At 48.9% G+C, this 22471-nt stretch overlaps 1 protein-coding gene across 1 annotated transcript in view; it reads left to right on the top strand.

Annotated features, from left to right (window-relative positions):
- The window catches only part of JPH2 (junctophilin 2), a 65489-nt gene that overhangs the window by 18397 nt on the left and 24621 nt on the right, over positions 1-22471 (top strand). Inside the window, exon 2 of the mRNA XM_063098062.1 lies at positions 1850-2636. Within this exon, the coding sequence (XP_062954132.1) occupies positions 1850-2636 (787 nt within the window). The remainder of the gene's footprint in view (positions 1-1849; positions 2637-22471) is intronic.

The raw sequence follows: 22471 nt of genomic DNA, 5'->3' as shown, positions 1-22471 counted from the left end.
GGGAAGGTGAGCGTGGCTGGTGGGCACGGGCTTTGTGGGCTGCCAAGGATCTTGGTCCTTCCCTTGAGGACAATAGGAAGCCCTGCACAGTTTACAAAGCCAAGTGAGGGGGCAGCCCACAGGGTATCAGAGGAGGTACTTCCTTCTGCAGAGGGCTCCTCTCAGCCACACAGCTGTAAGCAGGGTCCTCCCTCTTCAGATGTGTTCTTCCTGTCCCCAGGGAGAACTATCCTGTCTTAGAGAGTGTCAGGGCAGGGATGGTCCCAGCAGTTGGCTTTTCCCCTTCCCAGGGCCCTGTCACTCCAGCCTCCCCTGGGTGTCTGCGTCTCTTGCCACTTGCTTGTAAGTTTCCTAATATAACCTGGCCATTTCCTCCCCAACTGGTGGCCAAGAGCTGCTCTCCTGTTGCAATCTCAGTTTTCCTTGGGCTTAAAGGGACCATGTCAGCCCATCTCATGCCAAATTTAAGCTAAAGGTAGGTTGGTTGATTTAATTTCACGAACTTGTCCAACCCAGAGATTAGATGTCTTCTCTCTTTCCCCCAGCTTACCATTTTCTTTGCTCTATTCTTATTCACTTTCTCCTTTCATCCTTTTTTCTTCTGAGAAGTACAAGGAGCAGAGGTAGACACAGATGTGAGTTTTTTGTTTTTGTTTTTTAAAAAGATGACCGGTAAGGGGATCTCAACCCTTGGCTTGGTGTTGTCAGCACCACGCTCACCCACTGAGCTAACTGGCCATCCCTATATGGGATCTGAACCCGTGGCCTTGGTGTTATCAGCACCGCACTCTCCCGAGTGAGCCTCGGGTGGCCCCAGATGTGAGTTTTGACTGCGGCATATGTATTAGCTATGTCATCTTGGGTGAGTCCTTTGTCCTTGTTGGACCTTAGTTTTTTTTATCTGTAAAATACAAACCATCAAAAACCTCTCCAGTCATTTCCACAGAGCTGTTTTCAGATGGATAAAGCAGAAGGAAGAGAATAAATGGTTATAGCATGCATGCTGTTCATTCATTCATTCATTCGACAAATATTTATCCAGTGCCTACTGGCACTGTTCAAGGACACTGCAGTAAACAAAAAAGAAAGGATTTCCTGCCTTTATGGAGTGCATTTGTCAATGAGGGAGATGGTTAATAAAAGAAAAAGCAAAATATATGTTATATGAGATATGCTATGAGTTAAAATAAGGTAAAAAAGGGAGATATAGAACCTTGGGTGGAGAGTTATAGTTGTAAATAGTGTGGTCAGGGGTGGCTTCACTGAGGCAATGACATTTAAGCAAAAGCTTGAAGAGGGAGAGGGAGTGAGCCATGCTGGAGGAAGACCATTCCAGGAAGAGGGACAGCCAATGCAAAGGTCCTGAGACAGGACCATGGCTAGTGTGCGGGAGGAACTGCGAAGAGGCCTTGGTGGCTAGCATGGAGTGAGGGACAGGGGAGCATGGGAGGAGATGAGAATCTAGGAGTGATGGGGAAGAGATCAGGTAGGGTCTTGTGGGTCACCAAGGACCTCAGCTCTTCCTCTGAGTAGGAAGGGGCAGAGCAGTGTCCTGATGCGACTTACTGCATTTCAACAGAATCCCTCTGATTGCTGTGTTAGGAATAGATAGAAGGGGCCTAGGTGGAAGCAGGAGACCAGTGTGGCTGTGATTATGAAAATCCAGGGGACAAAGAACGGTGGCTCAGACCACCTTCTAGTCCAATGGGAGTGGTGAGAAGTGGCCGGGTGCTCCCTCTCTCAGCCCTACCCCGCCTTGGTCCCTCCTGCCCTTGCACACCCAGGTCACCACGCACCCGCGGGCGCCCCGTCGAGCCGCCTCACTGACGCGCCCTCTCCTCGCCCGCAGGGACGTACCAAGGCCAGTTCACCAACGGCATGCGCCACGGCTATGGCGTGCGCCAGAGCGTGCCCTACGGGATGGCCGTGGTGGTGCGCTCGCCGCTGCGCACGTCGCTCTCGTCCCTGCGCAGCGAGCACAGCAACGGCACGGTGGCCCCCGACTCGCCCACCTCGCCGGCCTCCGACGGCCCGACGCTGCCCTCGCCCGCCATCCCGCGCGGCGGCTTCGCGCTCAGCCTCCTGGCCAACGCCGAGGCGGCCGCGCGGGCACCCAAGGGCGGCCTGTTCCAGCGGGGCGCGCTGCTGGGCCGGCTGCGGCGCACGGAGTCGCGCGCGTCCTTGGGCAGCCAGCGCAGCCGCGTCAGCTTCCTCAAGAGCGACCTCAGCTCGGGCGCCAGCGACGCCGCCTCCACCGCCAGCCTGGGCGACGGCGCCGAGGGCGCCGACGAGGCCGCGCCCTTCGAGGCGGACATTGACGCCACCACCACCGAGACCTACATGGGCGAGTGGAAGAACGACAAGCGCTCGGGCTTCGGCGTGAGCGAGCGCTCCAGCGGCCTCCGCTACGAGGGTGAGTGGCTGGACAACCTGCGCCACGGCTACGGCTGCACCACGCTGCCCGACGGCCACCGCGAGGAGGGCAAGTACCGCCACAACGTGCTGGTCAAGGGCACCAAGCGCCGCGTGCTGCAGCTCAAGAGCAGCAAGGTGCGCCAGAAGGTGGAGCTCAGCGTGGAGGGCGCCCAGCGCGCCGCCGCAATAGCGCGCCAGAAGGCCGAGATCGCCGCCTCCAGGTAGGACCCCGGTCGGGGCGGATGGAAGGGGTCCCGGGCAGGACAACCTAGCAGGCCCTGTCTCCAAGCCTGTTTGTGCTTCTTTTACCGTCAAGGGTTCCCCTATGGCCTTTAGGGGGTTAACTGTCGGCCCTTCAGGAGGTGGTGTCACCTGTTTCCCCATCCATCCATCCGTCCATCCGTCCATCCGTCCATCCGTCCATCCATCCATCCGTCCTCTTTTCCATCCACTCAGTGACTCCAATCCACCCATTCACCCTGTCCCTCCGTTCTTTTGACCCTTCCACTCACCCAACCTTTCTAATATCCAACTGAACAACCATCTCTGCACTTAATCATCCACCCCACCTACCCACCCACTCCCCTTTTAAATTTATTTATTTATTTTATTTTATTTTATTTATTGAATGAAAATCGATTATACATATTTTGGGGTTGAACATTGAGATATGTTGATTAAATCAATATTACTAACATATATATTGTTACAAATCATAATTATTCTTTATGCCCGTGTCCAATGTCTCCCCTTCCCTCATTCCCTCCCCCTCCCTCCTCTAATTGCCCTAGATTTTTTCTCTCCTTCTGAAAGAATAATGGTTACTCTTTAAACTTGTTGCCTAGATGATCTGTCCAATGCTGAGAGATGTGATCAGGTCCCCCAATATTATCATAGGGCAGATGCTTCTTCTGTTACTCTGAAATGGGTTTTGTGGAAAGAGACATCCACTTCTTTTCTTTGTCTCTGCTGGTGACTCTTCTTGTGTGAATGCACCCCAGTGGTTGGTGGACCATCTGCGTGGTGGCTGTGGTGTCTAGCCGCTTTTGCAGCAGCCATGGTTATTGTAGTGGGCCACCCACATGGAGGTGATGTTTTTGGCATGCTCCCTGACACTGGCGGTATGCCTGGTTGTGGGGTGTGTTTGGTCCCCTTCTCCATGCCTCTGGTCCTTGGGCAGGCCCCAAGGCGCTGGCGCTGTGTGCCTGGTTGTGGGAGAGGGGTCCAGTCCCCTTCACCATGTCCCAGGTCCCTAGGCAGGCCCTGAGGTACTGGCACAGTGTCCCTGGTTGTGGGAGAGAGATCCAGTCCCCTTCTCCTTGCCCTGGGTCCCTGAGTGGGCCCCGAGGTACTGCCGTGGTGTGCCTTGTTGTGAGAGGAGGGTCTGGTTCCTGGCTCCATGCCTTGGGTCACTGGGTGAGACCCAAGGCACTGGCTTGGTGTGCCTGGTTGTGGGAGAGAGTTCCGGTCCCCTTCTCCATGCCCTGGGTCCCTGGGTGGGCTCTGAGGTGCTGGCATGGTGAGCCTGGTTGTGGTAGGGTGGTCTGGTCCACTTCTCCATGCCCCGGGACCATGGGTGGGCCCCAAAGCGCTGGTTTGGTGTGCCTAGTTGTGGGAGAGAGGTCCAGTCCCCGACTCCATGCCCTGGGTCCCTGGGCAGGGCCCAAGGTGCTGGCATGGTGTGCCTAGTTGTGGGAGAGAGGTCCAGTCCCAATCTCCTTGCCTCAGGTCCCCAGGCAGGCCCCAAGGTGCTGGTGTGGTGTGCCTGGCTGTGGGAGGGTGGTCTGGTCCTCTTCTCCATTCCCCAGGACCGTGGGTGGGCCACGAGGCACTGGCTTGGTGTGCCTGGTTGTGGGAGAGAGGTCCAGTCCCCTTCTCCATGTCTCAGGTCCCTGGGCAGGCCCTGAGGCACTGGTGCAGTGTGCCTGGTTGTGGGAGGGTGGTCTGGTCCCTTTCTCCATGCCCTGGGTCCCTGGGTGGGGCTCAAGGTGCTGGCTCAGTGTGCCTGGTTGTGGGAGAGAGGTCCATTCCCCTTCTCCTTGCCTCGGGTCCCTGGGCAGGCCCCAAGGTGCTGGTGTGGTGTTCGTGGTTGTGGGAGGGTGGTCCGGTCCCCTTCTCCATGCCCCGGGACCGTGGGCAGGCACCAAGGCGCTGGCTTGGTGTACCTGGTTGTGGGAGAGAGGTCCAGTCCCCAACACCATACCCCGGGTTCCTGGTTAGGCCCCAAAGCACTGGCTCAGTGTGCCTGGTTGTGGGAGAGAGGACCAGTCCCCTTCTCCTTGCCCCAGGTCTCTGGGTGGGCTCTGAGGTGCTGGCATGTTGTGCATGGTTGTGGGAGAGAGGTCCAGTCCCCTTCTCCATGCCCCGGGTCCCTGGCACCCACTCCACTTTTTGTTTACCACCTAACCATCTAGTCACCCAGGCATCCATCCAATCTCTTCATTCACCTAAGTTCTTTAATAGCCACCTGAACAATCCCTCCATCCACCCAAATCATCCGTCCATCCAACCACTCCAGTCACTCAACCTCTGTAACAAATGTACACCTAAACAACCACCCATCCGCATAAGCATTTACTCATTTACCCCTGTCCACTCATCCCACTTTCCGTTCTTTTACCTGCCCAACCATCCAATCACTCACCCATCCATCCACCCAACCACCCATCTAACTACCAAACACCCATCCAAGTATCCAGACACTCATTCAACCACTCATCCATTCCCTCAGTCACCAGTCACTCATATTCACTCAGCTGCTCACATCCATCCTGGCACCCAATTTAACATCTGGCCTTGCATCCACTCACCCTGCTAACTGCATTTTCCAACCACTCCCATCACCCAACCATACTTCTCTCCAACAATCCATCCATACTTCCATTCACTCAACCACCCCCACCCACCCATCCACCCAGCCATGCATCAATACACCCTCCCATCCACTAAGTACCGGCCCTATCATCTACATTCAGACTCCTCTATGTCTTCCCACTTGTGCTTCAGATAAAGTTCTAATGTTGTCTGCAAGCATTTATAGCACCTACTATGTGCATGCCAATTTTAAGTGGTTTATAAATATTGACTCATTCAATCCCCTTAACAACCTTAGTAGATAGGTACTATTTTTATTTCCATTTTACAGATGAGCTAAATGAGTCTCAGATAGATAAGATGACTTGTCCAAAATCATCCATTTAGTGAGTGGCCTTGCATAATTTGGTTCCCACCCTCCTATGCAGTCTCTTTTTTTCTACCATTCTTGCCCAGGCCTGGATTTTATTTCTCTGTGCTAGTCACTCTGATTTTTTATCATCCTTCTTTAGTTTCTCCTGCCAATGGCTTTTGTTCATTTGTGGTGGTTCCTCTGCCTGGATTGCTCTTCCTTCCTCTGGCTGCCCATTTAATTTCTGCTTCTTCGGAGTTCAGGTCAAGCTTGACTCCATTAGAGAGCTGATGAGGTCCCACTCACTGTCACAGTCACAACTTTACACTGATTACATGATTTGTTTTTAACCTACCTTATAAAGGGCTCCTGGTATGCCAGTCACTCTTCTGAGATCTTTACGTATATTACCTCATTTAATCTTTAGAATGTCCTGAAGAGGTAGGTATTCGCATTATTCATATTTTGCAAGTTCGGAATGAGCTGCAGGGATAGCAGCAGGTGTGGCAGGACAGCAGGGAAAGGCACTCACACCTGACCCAGTACCTCTAGCAATCCTGTTGGTTGTAAATGGCCTGGGCTGGAAGCTGTGGCACATGGTCTTCAGAGTTAACCAGCCCTAGGGCCAAATCCTGGCCCTCCCGTCTTCTAGTGCAGTGATCTGGGCAAATGAGTTTGCCCCATGTGGTGCCACCACTTCTTAGTTGTGTGTCCTTGGCCAGTTGGAGTGTCTTCTCTAACCTCAATTGTCTCATCCATAAACACGGGGCTGGTCTGAGTGTTAAGAAAGTCAGTGCAGGTCCAGTGGTTCCCTGTCCTGTTGTGGGTTGAGTTCCCTGGGAAACATCCTGAGATGGAGATTAGTGTGCAGGATGTTTATTGGATCAACACTTGTGGGGAAGGAAAGGAAATGGGATTGGGCAGAGGGAGATGCTGGGGTGCAATGCAGTCTCCACAGAGGCGTCAGCTGACCGTAAAGGGTGCCAAGTTGGGGTGAGGGAGCTGGATCTCTGCATAGGATGCAGGCTACCTCCAGAAAGGGCCATTACCTGGGACTGGACAGCTCTCTTCAGCCAAGGGCAAGCCCTGGAGAGGGTTGACACAGCTGGGAGCACTCTCTGAGCATCTGGGGGTGGGAGAAAGAAATCCTCCAGTCCCAAAGGGAAAGCTGGGTGGCACATCACAGTATCCACTACAGTGCTGGACACCAAGCACGGGCTCAGTAAATATTACTAGTCGCTGTCATAATTTGATGAATTCATTTGACAGATGTGGAAACTCAGGGAGAAGGAATGTAACATGCCCAAGACCACTTGGCAAGCAAATTGGGAGAACCAGGGCTTTGGCCCCTAGCTTTCTGATTCCAAAGCTTTAACCAGAACATCTTGCTGTCTCTAAACTTTGTAAACTTTAAATTGCCATGAATGTGTGAACAGTTAGTATCGATAAGTAGGAAAGAAGGTATACATGATTTTCTTAAGACTTCTTGGTTTGAGGCTGCTATGGTTTGAATGTTTGTCCTCTCTACAACTCATGTTGAAATTTAATTGCCGTTGTAACAGTATTAAGAAGTGAAACTTTTGAGAGGTGATTGGACCATGAGGCCTCCACCCTTGTGGGTGGGATTAATGCCGATGTAAAAGGGTGTGTTCAGTCCCTTTTTGCCTCTTGGCTCTTCCTTCCACCTCCTGGCAAGTGAGGGTCCAGCCTTCCTCCCCTCCAGAGGACAGTGTACAAGATACTTTCCTGGAAGAAGAGAATGGCTTCACCAGACACCGAACCTGCCAGTGCCTTGACCTTAGACTTCCCAGCCTCCAGAACTGTGAGCCAATAAATTTCTGTTGGTCATAAATTACCCAGTCTCAGATATTCTGTAATAGCCACACAAGTAGACTAAGACAGAGGCAGAGGTAGGCTTATGACCAGGTGATCATATAATTTATTGCCTAAACCTGGACACTTTTATGAGTAAAGGGGAGCACTTTTAAAAAATAAAACATTTATGCTGGAATAATTTTAGATTTATGGGAAAGCTACAAAGGTGGTACAAACAGTTCCCGTATGCTTTCTACCCATTTTCCCATAATGTTAACTCCTTACATTACTATAACACATTTGTCAAAACCAACTTAGCACATTACTATTCACTAAACTCCAGACATTTTTTTTTAAAAAGATGACCGGTAAGGAGATCTTAACCCTTGACTTGGTGTTGCCAGCACCACGTTCCACCAAGTGAGCCATGGGCCAACCCTAACTTTTTTTGAATCTTGCTAGTCTTTCCACTAATGTCCTTTTTCTGGTCCAGAATCACATCTAGGATCCCATATTGCCTTTAGTTGTCATGTCTCCTTAATCTCCTCTGGTTTGTGACGGTTTCTCAGTCTTTCCTTGTACTTCATGACCTTGACAGTTTTGAAGGAGTGCTGGTCAGGTGTTTTGTATACTGTCTTTCAATTTGGGTGTCTGATATTTTTCTCATAATCAGATAGGAGTTACAAGGTTTTGGAAAAGAAGACTACAGAGGTAAAGTCCTTTTTATCACATCATGTCAGGGGGTAACTGATCGCAGCATGATTTCACAGGTGATGTTAACCCTGATCACTTGGTTAAGGTGCTGTCTGCCAGATTTCTCTGACATGAAGTTACTATTTTCTCCTTTCCATACTATATCCTTTGGAATCCAAAGGTTAGGTTCTGCTCACATTCAAGAAGGAGAAGGGCCTGGAATTAAGCCTCACCGTCTGGAAGGAGGAATATCTACGTATATTATTTGAAATTATTCTGTATAGAAGATTTATCCCTTCTTCTAAAGGGAACATTTGTAATAATTACACCAAGTGTATATGTTTACAACAGGCATAAGCCAGGACTGTCCTGGGCAACCATGGGACATGGCAGAGTGCAGTAGGTCAGAGTTTAGGCTCTTGATTCAGAAGACCATCAATTGGGACTCAGGCTCTGTACTGAATAGCTGTGTGACCTTGGCCAAGCTGCTTCCCCACTCTGAAGCTGAGATCCTCTTTCCTCTTAGGGTTGGTAGAAGGAGTAGATGAACTAATGCCTGCAGAGTGCTTGGCACAGGGCAGCCAGCAGTAAAATCAGTCATTGTTATCTAATAATGTTTGATTTTAAAGGTGAGGAAATGGAAGTTTGGGAAGAACAAGGGATTTCCCCAAGTTCTTGCCTGCTGGGGGCAAAATCATGGCCCCTCTCCCTCTTACTTTCCCTGCCCTCCTTGTCCTTCCTGCCAATGCCTGTGCCCCAGAACGTGGAAGTGTTGAGCTTCCGCAGAGAAGGCCATCAGGTATCACAGCAGGGCACCGAGCCTCCGGAGTGAGAAGCTGGTAACCAGCTTCTTGCACCCGTGCTGCTGTGAGGGCAACACAGGGGAGATGTGGATTCCCTGAGTGTATGAGGAATGAGTCCTGTATGCCCACGGGGCTGGTGCCACGTGGGGTGTGGCCGCCTGTCTTGGTTTCAAGCTCAGGCTGAATTTCCAATTAAGGGAATCTTTGAGTGGGGAGGAAAAGCAGGATTGTGGCCTTTTTCATCAGAGACTTCCCCCTCCTGGGGCTTGGGTGAATACTTTGGTTGCAGAGGAACAGGAGGCTTCTCCAGCAGGCTCCTCCAGCCCAGGCAGGCCTGGGGTTTCTTTGCATTGTGGCCTCTGGCTCCTCATCTTGGGTATATGTGGAACTTGTCAGCTCAGCATCTATGATCAGGACACCTTTCCCAGGAGAAGGGAGAACACTGAGGCGTCTCATCCCCCTAAAATGGGCTATGCATTGAAAAAGATTCTAGCCCTGTGCTGTCCAGTATAGTAGCCATGTGGCTATTGAGTACTTGGAATGTGGCTGGTCCGAATTGAGATGCACGTTAAGTGTGAAACACTCTGGATTTTGAAGTCTTAGTATGAAAAGAATATAAAGTAACCTATTAATAGTTTTAAAATATTGATTGCATATTGAAATGATTATATTTTAGATATATTGGGTTACATTAAATATATCATTGAAGTTAACTTTGCCTGTTTCTTTTTACTTTTTTGAATGTGGTTACTAGAAAATTTAAAATTACTTATGTGACATTATATTTTTATTGGACAGTGTTGTTCCAGACCCATTCAGGACCCTTGGAGATAGTCCAACCCCTTCACTAACCAGATGGGGAAACTGAGGTACAGAAAGGGATAAAGACACACCCACAGTGTATCTTTACTAAGTGGTCAAGGAGGAATTAGACTTATGTCTTCTGATTTTGTGACTAAGAACTCTTTTTGTGATGCCTTTTAAGGTCATGGATACTGGGTTGTGGAGGGAAGCTGGGATGTTTGGGGAGATGCCTAACCTTTTCTGGTTGTCACGCCAACGCCCTGATAAATGGCCCTTTTGGAAAAGCCCAGCGAGTGGTTAAGAGTGAAGTTTTGACTCTGTCTCTTGCTTGCTCTCTCTTGTCTTCAGACCTCAATTCCTTCTTTTCTAAAAGGAGCATCATGGTACCTACCACCAAGTGTTTTCATGAGAGCTGAAGCAGAGCCTATATGTGACACTGTGCACAGGGCTGGCAGGCAGGAAGTGGTCCATAAATGTTACTGCCCTTGTCTGGTCTTCTCATTGTTGTGTCCCCATGGCAGAGGCAGGGGCTGCCTGCAGGAGTTCTCAGCTGCCCCAGGGTATGATGTTTGGAACATCTCAGGCTTTGTACCAGGGTAACATCACTGAACTGGTCTGTCTTCTTCCCCTGCCCCCTTCCCCCCGACACCTCTAGATCCTCCCCGGGAAACTCCTAAGCTGAGCACAGGGTTAGAGTTGGCTTTGCAAGTTTCTGGGACCTGAATTTCTCTGGTGAGCAGGAGCCCATGTGGTACAGTGGCTGGAAGCTTAGGCTGTGGTGTTGGACAGACCCAGGTTGGAATCTTATCAATTCTGTGACCTCTTATCATCTCTGTGATCTTAGTCAAATTATCTTACCTCCCTGGGGCTCACTTTCCTCTTCAGTCAATGGGAATTACATTAATTCCTTCCTCCAAGTATTGCTGCAGGGAGTAAAAGTAGCAGCTCATGTGAAGGACCTGTGCTTTGAAGGCACGTAAGGAGGCGTAGCTGTTATGAATCATGTATCCTTCTGCACTGACCTACGTGTTTCCCCTGAGACTGTAATCACCACAAGGGAAAGCCCTGTCTCTTTCACAGTCCCCACAACTGTGTTTCCCAAACTTTCATCTTCCATCAGTCACAATCCCAATTTTTGCCAATCCATGTACACCTTTACTTATCTTCTTAATCTCCATCTTTAAATCAACTTACTTAAAAATATGTAAGTACATTTACTGAAAAGGAGGACTTTCTAATCCTTGTTGTAAGTGGAAAACCAATGTCATGGGATGTTCAGAAAATGGAATAATGTTATTCAAGTCCAAGGTCCAACTATTGATGGCCAGTCTCTGAGCCTGAAGTCTGTTCTCTTTTTGCTAAAATGTGACATTGGCAAGAGATTGATCAGGAAGAAAGAACTGTAGGCACCTAACTGAGCCTTTTTCCTTGATTAACAAGAAGAATGGGCTGGGTTTCATTTCTAGCTGAGCCTCTGCATTGCCAATACTTGTTCTCGGCACCATTAGGGGACACAGGCCACCCAGGAGAAGAGTGCCCTGGAATAGGTCTAAAGGAGGGTCTGGGTAATTGCCCGTGTTTGAGCTTATTTATTTAATTCTTATTTAACAGGCATTCAATAGCCCTTATTTCATGGAGCCAGGCATGATTCGAAGTACTTTACATATTTCAACTTATTGAATCCTCACAACAACCCTGTGAGGAAGGTACTATTATTCCCATTTTACAGGTGAGAAAACTGAGGCACAGACAGCTTAAGTATCTCAGACAAGGTCATATAGCTGAGCAATGGCAGAACTGGGAGTTGAAGCTAGGCAGCCTGGTTTCAGAATGCTTTTAGCCATGATCTGACCTTTGGTCGGTTTTCTGTCACAAACTTTCATTAGCACTCAGTCTGTACTGGGATTGTGCTGGAGCACTGGGCACTCAGTGGTGGATTGGTGTGGTCAGCATCTTCCAGGGTCTTACAGCCTAGTGGCAAAGACAGACAGGGATTGGACACAGTGGTGGATTAGAAGGAGGAAGGGGACCCAAGGCAAAGAACAATTAACTGAACCAGGCAGGGGTGGTCTGGGAAAGCTCCCTGCAGGTGGTGACCTCAAGCTGGGAGTTTGCCAGGTGGAAGAGAGGGAGAAAAAGGTCGCTTCAGGTAGAAGAACTGAGATGTGCAAAGGCTTGGAGGTAGGAATGTGTGTAGTATATTTTGGGAGCAATGAGTCACTGAGAGTGCTGGAGTGGGCAAGGGGGGGAAGATTAGTGATGAGACTGGGAAGGCAGCCTAGGGCCAGGTTAGGATGGGCTTTGAGTTGCCAGGTGAAGGAGGAGGTGGTAAATGTTACAAACTAAAATATTACAGGGCCAGGCAGGTAGCAGGCTTATGTCTGATTTGCTAGAGGGTGGTGGGACCGTGAGGACCTGGCCTCTGCCAGTTCCCTCGGGAGGAGCTGCCACTTCCTAGAGGGGAGGCTGATGGCTGCCTGTAGGATTAGGGACTCAGCATTGACACGGCTCTTAATCTTTCCAGAGGAACTGGAGATTTTCATTTTCTCCCCTTTTTTGACTCCTTATTATGGAAAAAAATTAAGCATATATAAAAATAAAGAGGCTGGTAGAATGAACACCCATATGTTCATTAGCCAGATTTAACAATTGTTAGCCATTTTGCCATATTTGCTTTACCTGATATAGTCTAAAGTAAATTTGAGATATCATGAGAGAATTCTCCTCAAAGTACTTTAAAGTGCACCACTAAAAGATAAGGGAACTTTCCTTATAACCCTAGAGCCGCTATCGTACCTAACAGATCAACAGTAATTTCTTATGGATTATTTCTTCCTTGGTTTTATCCAATGATATTTAATATCCAATTTGTTCAAATGAGTTATCTTACTGTGGTTTTGATTTGCATTTTCCTAATGACCAATGATGTCACGCATTTCTCCTTGTGATTATTGGCCATGTGTATATCTTCTTTGGAGAAGTATCTATTCAAATATTTTAAAATTTTTAAATTGGGTTGTCTTTTTATTATCAAGTTGTAGGACTTAATATATACTGGATATGAGTCCCTTATTGGACATATGACTTGCAAATATTTTTTCCCCATTCTGTGGAGTGTCTTTTCACTTTCTTGATGGTGTCGTTGGAAACACAGAAGTTTTACATTTTGACGAAGTCTAATTTATCTATTTTGTTGTTGTTGTTGCCTATGCTTTTGGTGTCCTGTCTAAGAAAGCATTGTCTAACCGAAAATCTTCTCCTATAATTTTTTCTAGAATAGATTCATGTTTGACTTTTCTGGCATGAAAACTTAATAGACGTTTCTGTACACTTTGTATTATATCACATCAGAGGCACTTAATGTCTGGTTGATATGCAGTCTTCCAATTCTTAAATACTTTGCATGACAAATTGGAGGACTTGGTTTGGGAGCGGGGGAAGGGCAAAGAGAAGAGAAGGAGCAGGTGGAGGAAGGTGAGGGACATTGGGTAACAGGGAGGGAGACCTAGCACATCTTCCACTAAACTCTAAAGCTCTCACATCCATGCATGAAAACCCTCCAACACATGAACACATATATGCACACGTGCGTGCGCAAATATTACAAGGCCAAACAGATCATTTACGTGTGCTGTGTGCTGCCCCGGGCCCCTTGGTTAGCTCTCTCTAGGCAGCGCATAGCTACAAGCGCTGGGCGTGACTGCTCAGATGTGTCTCACCAAGTCTAGACCAGTCCCTCTTGCTGCAGGAGTGAGGGGTGGGAGGGTAGGGCCAGGCTGTAGGCTGCGGGTCAATGAGCAGGCTGCTGCAAGGATCTTGGGAAGGTGACAGAGACCTGAAATATGGCAGGGCCACTGGGGTGGGGAGGAAGGGCCTGGTTGGACCACTAGGAGGCTGGTTAGGGGCAGGGTTGGTCAAATTACCTTCTTGTACCATTATTATTATTATTATTTTTAATTGGAGGAAGCTGAGTGTTGACGTGGCACTCTGCCCCGTGATGAGTCAGGTGTGGGTGTAGAGACACATGTACTTTAGACTGTGGGGATGGGGGAGGGGAGGGGGCATGGGAGTAAATGCACAGAGAAGGATGGTAATGAACCCAAGGTTGTGCAGCACCTCAAAGGGCAGCTTGTGTCACCTTCACCCAGCACATTCTCCCTCTCTGCAACCAGGACATTGTCAGCAGGTGGGACAGAAACCAGGAATCCTTTGTTTCTGTTTTCTCAGCACACTCCCTTTCCAGATCCTCTGTTAGGGGAAGGCCACTGAGTCAGAAAGAGAGGCAGGCAGGGAGAGCAGGAGGAGCACTGGAATGGCGGTCAGACCTGGGGGCTGGCCCAGCCTCTGCGCCTGTGACAGTTACACCTCTCTCAGCCTCTGCCGTCCCGGAGGATCGCAGGAGATCTTGGATGGTAATGGCTGACATTGGATGACGTTTATTGAGGACTTAATATATGGCAGACCCTGTTCGAAGTGCTCAGCTGAATTATCCAATTCTAACTGAGGCACATAGAAACTTTTTTTTTTAACCTGCCCAAAGTCACAAAGCCAGTAAGTGATAGAGCTGAGATTCTGGCCCCAGAGTCTATCGTCTTAGCTACTGCCTTATTCTCCTACTTTAAATACAGTTAATTTCTCTTTCTCTCTCTTTTTTCCTTTTCCTTTTTTTTTTTTTTACATTGCTCTAGACAACATAGTTGATAAAATTTAAGGAAGGTCAGAATAATAAAAACTAAAAAGTAATAAAACCCTTGTCCTACTTCTACCCTAGTTGCACCTCTGAAGTAGCTATCGTTAACAGTTCACTTATAGAATTCTTCCATTTACCTCTTCTGCTTTCGTTTGTGCCTGTTTTTCATAACTAGGACTACCTACATAATGTTCTGCAGCTAGTCTTTTTGACTTAATATGTTTTGAGATCTTTTAATCTTATGCACCTAGATTGCCTTATTCTTTTTAATGGCTGTATAATATTCCATAGTTTGGAGGTACCATGATTTATTTAACCAGATCTCTCTTGATAGAGATTGAAAACAATTTATGTCTTCATGATCTCAAATGAAGCTGCAGTGAACAGCCTTGGACCCATATCCTTGTTCACAGAGCTGGTTAGGGGGATGGCCCAACCAGGCAACTTATCCTAACAAGGACATTCAAGCAGCATTGGAATATGTTGGAAATAAAATGCCAAGCAACTTGGATCTCTGCAAAGGACTCACCCCTGACATTCACTGTCAAAATGTAAATTTGGTGGACTCTCTCCTGACAAGGTCTGCAGTACCCCTGAGTGGATTAACACAAACAATCAAAAACCCAAACCACCCCTGTCCAATGTTCCACCCCACCCCTCCAATATATGTTCAACAAGTATTTAAAGAAAAATTGTTGCAAGAGAGATACAGATCTACATTTATGGGTCAGATTCCTAGAATTGGATTGCTGGGTCAAAAACAATATGCATTTTAATTATCATCAGAACCCCAGTTAACTTCCAAAAAGGTTGCACCAAACATATACCACCCACCAGCAGTGTACAGGAGTGAAGTTTCCCTCACACCCTCGCTGCCAGCGCTGCGTGCTATCAGTCTTTTGCATCTTTGCCAAATTGTTTGGCAGGTGCTCCGTGGATCCAATGATCCCCTTCCACACTCCTCCAAACAACCACCCATACCATAGAGGCAAAGTTTGTCTTTTTCTCTCTGTGTCTGGCTCACTTCCTGAGATTCCTGGATTTGAGGTTCCGTTGAGTAGGACAAAGCTCCCTGGGGTTGGGCTTGAAATGTCTGAAAGTCCCCTGGCCCCAGACTATTGCCCTCCATCACGTCCCTCCTTTGCAGATTGCCAGATGGACGAAATCCCTTTGCGCCCAGAGACTGAAGACTGGGGTGAATGGAATTTCCTGAGTTGTCAGAGCCACATTCTGGTGACATACATGAGGCAGCTGCGACTCCAACGCTGAGTGGTCTGGGGAGAGAGTGAAGAGCTTGCCTGGGTCCCTGGTGGCAGGGAGATGTTAGAACAATGGGGACAACGTGTTTGGGGAAGTCGAGCTTTCCAAGCTAGTAGAGTAGAGAACTAGAACCAGCCTGCCCCCATCAGTCCTCAGAAAAAGCTGGAAGGTGCCTTAGCAAAGATGAGGTCCAATGTGCTCATTTCACAGATGAAGAAACCGAGGCCTTGAGAGTATGATATGCCCAGGTCAGGGCAGAGAGGAACGTGGCTGGAGGGCAGGGTGAGGGAGGCTCTTGTGAAACCTCACTAGCTTCTGGGTCATAGTTAATAAATCAAGTTGGAAGAAGACAGGGCTCTGTGAGCAGAAAGGAACATTTTTATCTCCCCCTCTCCCAGCCTTAGGGACCGGCTCCAGAAACTTTCCAGATTTATTTTTCAGCATAAAGTAGCTGAGTCAGAGAACAGACAAGCCAGCAGCCTGCAGCTCCTTCAGGAGAAAGATGTCCCCTCCCCCAAATGCAAGGTTTATCCACTTCCCAGTGGGGCCAGTGCTTCGTCCCAACCCTGGCACCTGAGGACACAAGAATGTTAGAATACCAGTGACCATGAGAAGTCTGGTGGCTGCCACAGGGGACATACTTGAGAGCTCGATCTCAGGCTCAGGCAGCCTGGGCTCTGGTCCTACACACTTGCTGACCACGTGGCCTTGGCGGGTGACTTCCCCCTAAGCTTCTTGTACCTCCATTTCCTCATCTCTAATATGGGGATCATAAGATAGCCTGCCTCATGGGGCATAGGAGAGGATCAAGTGGGTTTTCATGGATCCGAAGTGCTTAGGACAGGTGCTCATTCTCACTACCGCCTGCCGGGCTCTAAGCGAAGGCCCTTTTTATATGTCATCTCGTTTAATCCTCATGAGCGAGGTGCTGCTTATTATATTTAGCCATTTTGCAGATGAGGAAACTAACTTGTCCAAACTCACAAAATAACTGATACAGCCAGGCTTCAAGTTCTCTGATCCAGACTGCACCCTCTTAACCACTGTTGGAAGAGAAAGTCTTTTAGCTCTGACATTTCAGGATACTGTCCTACCAGTCTGGCATTCTGTGCCTTGACCTTGGTGCCTGGATGTGCTTTTGTGCGGCAGAGTAGTTGAGAGTGTAGGCCGGGGAGACTGAAGAATTGAGGTTCGGGTCCCGCTCTGTTACTTGCTCACCAAATGACCTTGGTCCTCTCTGAGCTTTACTTTCCTGGTCTGTAGATTGGGGGCAGTAACAGCCCTGCCTCCCAGGGTGTGGTGAGGACTGAACAAGAGGACGTGTGCGAAGGGCTTTGCACAGCTGTGGCCCACGGTGGTGGCACTGGGCAGGTGTTCGGGAGGTAGCAGACCTGGGCTCACTCCCCTGGGTTTCCAAAGTCCAGCCCAACTTCCGCTTGACTTCCCAAGTCCCCACCAGCAAGTGCCTGCCATTGGGAAGAGAGTTAAAAATAAAGCCAATCTTCAGATCCTTCAAGTAAACACCCAGCTCTCTAAAAATAGCTGCTTTGCAACAGGTCTTTGGAGCCAGGATGGGCTTGAGGGCTGGAACATGGCGAGGGTGGTTCTCCACGCAGGGTGCGACCTGGGCAAGTCTCTGTGTCACCCCACCCCACCTGTCGAGTCTCTGGCCTCAAGGGAACCATGTGCCCCCTATCTGTGTCCAGCCCCTTCTCTCTATGTCCACTGCCACCAGCCCATTGCCAGCCCCAGCCCCTCACTGCCCTACGGCGAGGTCCCTCCGTGGCTGTTCCCTCCTCTTTCTGCCGCCCTGCTCTTCTCCATGTGGCAGCCAGTGGGAGTCTTCATCATTGCCAGCCTGCCTGACTACTCCAGTGTGCAAACTTTTCATGGGCCCTTAGTTTGGGTTCCTGCGAAAGCAGAGCCTGACATGAGGATTTGGGTGCAGGGTGTTTATTTGGGAGGTGATGCCAGGAAGGAGGAGGTGAGAGGGGGTGAGTGGGGAAGGTGAGACGGGGAAGAAGCACAAGCCATGTAAGTGCGTGTTGTCAAGGCTTCGCTGCAGACCACCTGACTGGATTCAGCTGGGACCTCATATCCCCAGGATTGTGCACGTGAAGGATGGACACTGGCTCCAGTCCCTCATTCATTGAGCGTCTTTCGTGGGACATAAATCCCCCAACTCCTGGTTGTGCTTGCACTTGGGGTGAGGGCGGAGGGGCCACCAGCAAGCTCTGGGCAGAAGGTGGGCCGCTGTGCCTCAGTGAGTCTGGCCTTACATGAACTGCCCTCCACAGCCATGGGTGAATTTAGGGGCAGAGATGGGATGTAGGCACGAGGGGTGTCTGCTTTTAGGAGAAATTCCAGATTCCTTGCTTTGGCCCACAAGACTCTGCCTGTCTGGCTGCTGTTTATCCCACCAGCCCCATCTCACACCACTGTCCCCATCACTCACCATCAGCCACAGTTCCTCCAGAGGGCCATTCTCTTTTCTGCCTGCAGTCCTTTGCACACGCTGTTCCATTCGCCTGAAATGCTTTCCCCTTATTCTTTACCTCACTAACACCAGCTTGTGCATCTGGCCTCACTCAGCTAACATATTTCTTCCTCAGGGAAGCTCTGAGCTCCCTTCTAGTCTGGATTCCCTGTTTTATGTGTCCCTGGTACCCTGGTCCCAGGTACCAGGAGCTGGCATAGCACCCAGCACATAGGTGAGTTCAGGAAGCATGGTTGACTGACTGATATTACATCTTAAACATCTCATAATCGAAAAAACCCGCAGTACAGAGGCATCCTCCATTTTACTCAGTTAAGCCTTCAAACACATTCAACAAATATTTACTGAGAGCCTGCTGTGTGCCAGGGAGTGTTCTAGGCTCTTAGGGAAGAAAACCTGAAGATCCTGGCCTTCATGGCGTTTACATTCCAGCTGGGGAGACAGCCAACACAGCCAACAGGAATAACTAATAGAGCCTGTGGTGGAGGTGAGGTGCCTTTCTAAATAAGTGGTCAGGATAGGCCACACTGAGAATGCCTCGTTGACATTTAAGCGGAGACGTGAGGAGTTGAAAGCATTAGCTGGGGGGACATCCGGGGGCAGAGCAACCCAGCAGAGGGAAGAGCAGGGAAAGCCCTAAGGAGGGCATGTGCCTGCGTGCTCTGGGGACAGCAAGGAGACCAGCATGGCTAGAGAGCAGTGAGGACGATAGTAGGAGAAGAGGCCAGAGAGGGTGTGGGGGTGGGGCGGAAACAGATTGCTGTGTTTTCCGATATGGGAGCCAGTCATCACATGTGGCTATTTCAACTCAAATTTAAATTAACAGAAAATGAATAAATTAAAATTTTCATTCCTCAGTTGCAGTAGCCACATTTGCAGTGCTCGACAGCTACTGGCTGGGACAGCACAGATATAGCACATTTTCCTCATCACTGAAAGTGCTAGTGGACAGTGCCTTCGTGGGGCCTTGCAGGTCATTGTAGGGCATACGCGCCTGCCCATACATAACTGGGCACACATCCTGGGGTCCTTTCCTCACCTCCCAAAGTGGGTATGATTAAAGCATGCAAGGCCATTTGTCCATCCCCAGCCAATGTCGGAATGCCTTTGCCATCCGTCACCCCTGCCAAGTGGTCATTCAGTTGCTCCTTCTGTCCCTCTAGGCATGGGGAACTCACCATCTCTTGAGGGTCCAGGCCAACTTGGGACAGCTTTGACTTTTGGATTTGCTAAAACCAGGACTTTGTGCCTCTCTGTAGCTTCTGCCCCTGGGTCCCAGTCGTGCCCTTGAGGACTGTGTCAGCTGTAGATAGGAGAAGCTGCCTGTGCTGTCTTCCCCACCGGGCTTATTTTCACACATAACATGATGGAGGAGGCAGTGCAGGACTGATGTGGCAGCTCTACGGTGCTCTCAGGGACCCAGCTCCATCCGTCTTTCCCTCCTGCTGTTCTCAGAGTTTGGCTTTTGTCCTCATACTCAAAGATGCCACTGCATCCCCGGCTTTACTCCTGCATTCCAGGCAGGAAGAAGAGGAAGGGCACAGGTCACAATGCAACAGCCCACCCTAGGGAGTGTCGTCGCATTCTCCAGAATGGGCCATAGGGCTTTGCCCAGATGCAGAGGAGTCTGGGAAGGCAAATATTTCTAGCCAGGCGCTTTGCTTGTCTGAACAAGATCAGGCTTCTGCTAATGGGGAAGAAGGAGAAAATGGATATTTGGTGAGCAGCTAACAGTGTCTGCCCCAGTGTCCCTGCAGAGGTTTGAAGGCTGTGATCTTGACATCCCTGAATCTTCTGTGGTCACCACATCTGTAGTCCCTTCACTCCACCTCTGCTTTCGAGTCTCTTCACTCTCTCCATCTCCAGGTGGAGAAACAGAGGCACAGACAGCGCTTATAGTCACCAGCAGAAGCCTTGGGGTCAGATAACACTCGTTCCTTGGGCAAGCCACTTCTCAGTCCCTCAGTTTCCCCAGCTGAGGAAGGTAGTGGAAATTGATAACTGTACTTGCTGCTGAGGGTGTTGTGAGAGCAAAATGAGACAACCCACGTGAAGCACTTACCACGATGTCTGGCACACATTAGCCGTTCAGTAGTGGCAGTCGTCGTTTTTATTATTATAACTATTATAATTATCACTCTAGTGATTCCTTCTGGTATTATTGAATGAAGAACCAGGGAGCCCAGGACTGGGTGAGCACTCTCTGGGAATCACCCAGGTGTTTCCAAAATCCCAGCAGTCACCCCAGGGAGAACCTCTTTCCTTATGTCTTGAGAGGGGGTGTGCCATGGGACCGCCATAGGAGGGAGGGGCTGCAGTGGGGATCCGTCTCCAAAGCCACCTTGGGCCAAGCCATGTACCTTGTAGGGCCCTATCGCATTACTGCTGAAACACTTTTCCCATCAGCCCTGGCTTCGTGCAACCCTATCTGGGAAGGGGAAATTACCACAAGGTCATGGCAGCTGGTGCTAAAACCATAACCCCACAGGACTTGCTGTAGCTTTGCCAGGAGCCCTGGAGCTCTGACCGACCAGGTAGAGGGTGGGAAATGCCACTGAGTGGGTCCTTTAGAAGGACATTTATCAGAGGCTAAACTGGGGTGCCACCCCCCTGAGCCAAGGCCTGCACAGTTCTTCCCTGAACACCCCAGCTGGGGTGAATAGAGAGAAAAGCATGGAGCCACAGAAAACCTGCAGTGGGAGGCCCTAATGACTTTTCCATTAATTAATTAATTACCTCTTTTTTTGGTGGCTGGCTGGTATGGGGATCTAACCCTTGACCTGTGTTCTCGGCATTATGTTCTCCAAAGTGAACTAACTGGCCAACCCTCCTTTATTTTTTAAATATGTTGTACATTCATTTGATTCAAAACCCCACAGTTAGAAGAGTATAAGGGTCTTTTTCCTTTCCCTGTCCCTGTCTTGTTGCCACCTGCACTCCCCATATGTAACTATTGTTAGTAGTTTCTTTCCTTTCCTTCTGTGGTTACTTTATGCATATATTAAGGTAAAACATATGAAATTGCTAGTATTTGTCAAGTTTGACCCACAAAATGGCAATTTCATCTGGTTCAGCCTAATATAAGCAAATGCGTATTTAGATTCCTATTTTCCTCTTTCTTACACAAAAGGAAGCCTATTATACATACTGTTTTAAACCTTCCTTTTTCTCTTTGCTGTGTATATATCTTTCCATACCTTTCCAAACAGAGATTTTATCAGTCTTTTAAAGCCTGCAGAGTATTCCATTATATAACTGCACCATAATTTATTTAATCAGGCCCCTGTTATTGGACATGGTTGTTTGGGTAGTTTCTAGACTTTTGCTTTGTTAGGTAAAGCTGTACACATATCATTTCATCCATGGACCAGTATAGCTCTAGAGTAATTTCCCCCAAAATGCAATGGCGGGATCAAAGGCTCTCTGTCGTGGTTGCCCCATTTTATCTTCCCATCCACACTGTTTTAGGATGGGAAGGCCTCAGCCACTGACTTGCTGAATGACTTTGGACAAGTCCCTGTCCCTCTGTGGGTCTCCATCTCCAGGAGTACTGAGCTCTCCTTCCCTTGTCCTTGGGGGAAAAGTCATTCCAAATTTGCTTCCTTGCTTGGCCTTTCCCATGTCTCAGCCACATGCAGCTATTGTTACCACGGCTTCTTTGGGAGATGACGTCAGCCCGGAGGGAGTCCAAGGCAGCCCAGGGAGGTCAGCATGGAAAAGCAGACAGAGGGACGAGCCAGGGCAAAGGCACAGAGGTGTGGCCATGTGGAGTAAGGCAGGGTTTCCCAAATGCTGGTCCCTGGTGTACCTTCCTGAGCCATGCCCTACCCACATGCCATCTGGAATATTATTCCTTTACTATTTAAAAAATATTTTAACTCTTTACATCTAAATTTATTTTTACAAAGGAACTTCAGATTATTACCATAAATAGAAATCCAGTTTTAGATTAAAAGAAGTTAGACAAAAAGAAAAAGAAAAGATGCAACGAAGCAGAACATTTATTAAACCATCCCTCAGTTGCTTACTAAGAGCTCAGACTCAAGCTGCTCATTGCTCTGCTCTCTGTTAGAAAACGGAGCGTAAGAGAGGTGTGGAAGATGTATTAGCACCCATTGGGGCTTCTCACCATGCAGTCAGGATAGTTAAAACTGAATTTTAAAGGAACAATGTTACTTAATGCATGGCTCGGTACCACCTATCATTCTTGGTCCAAACAATAGAAACCATCCCATACTTTAGAGACACTGGCCTGAAAGAGAATTCTACTCTCCCTCCTCCCAGAGCCTCAGAGAGAGGGAAAGTCAATCTTTGGAAGGACCTGTCCT

The sequence above is a fragment of the Cynocephalus volans genome, chromosome 1 (genome assembly GCF_027409185.1).
Source record: "Cynocephalus volans isolate mCynVol1 chromosome 1, mCynVol1.pri, whole genome shotgun sequence".
Lineage (NCBI taxonomy): Eukaryota > Metazoa > Chordata > Mammalia > Dermoptera > Cynocephalidae > Cynocephalus > Cynocephalus volans.
The sequence above is the reverse complement of the archived record's forward strand: the minus strand, read 5'-3'. Positions and strand labels throughout refer to the sequence as shown.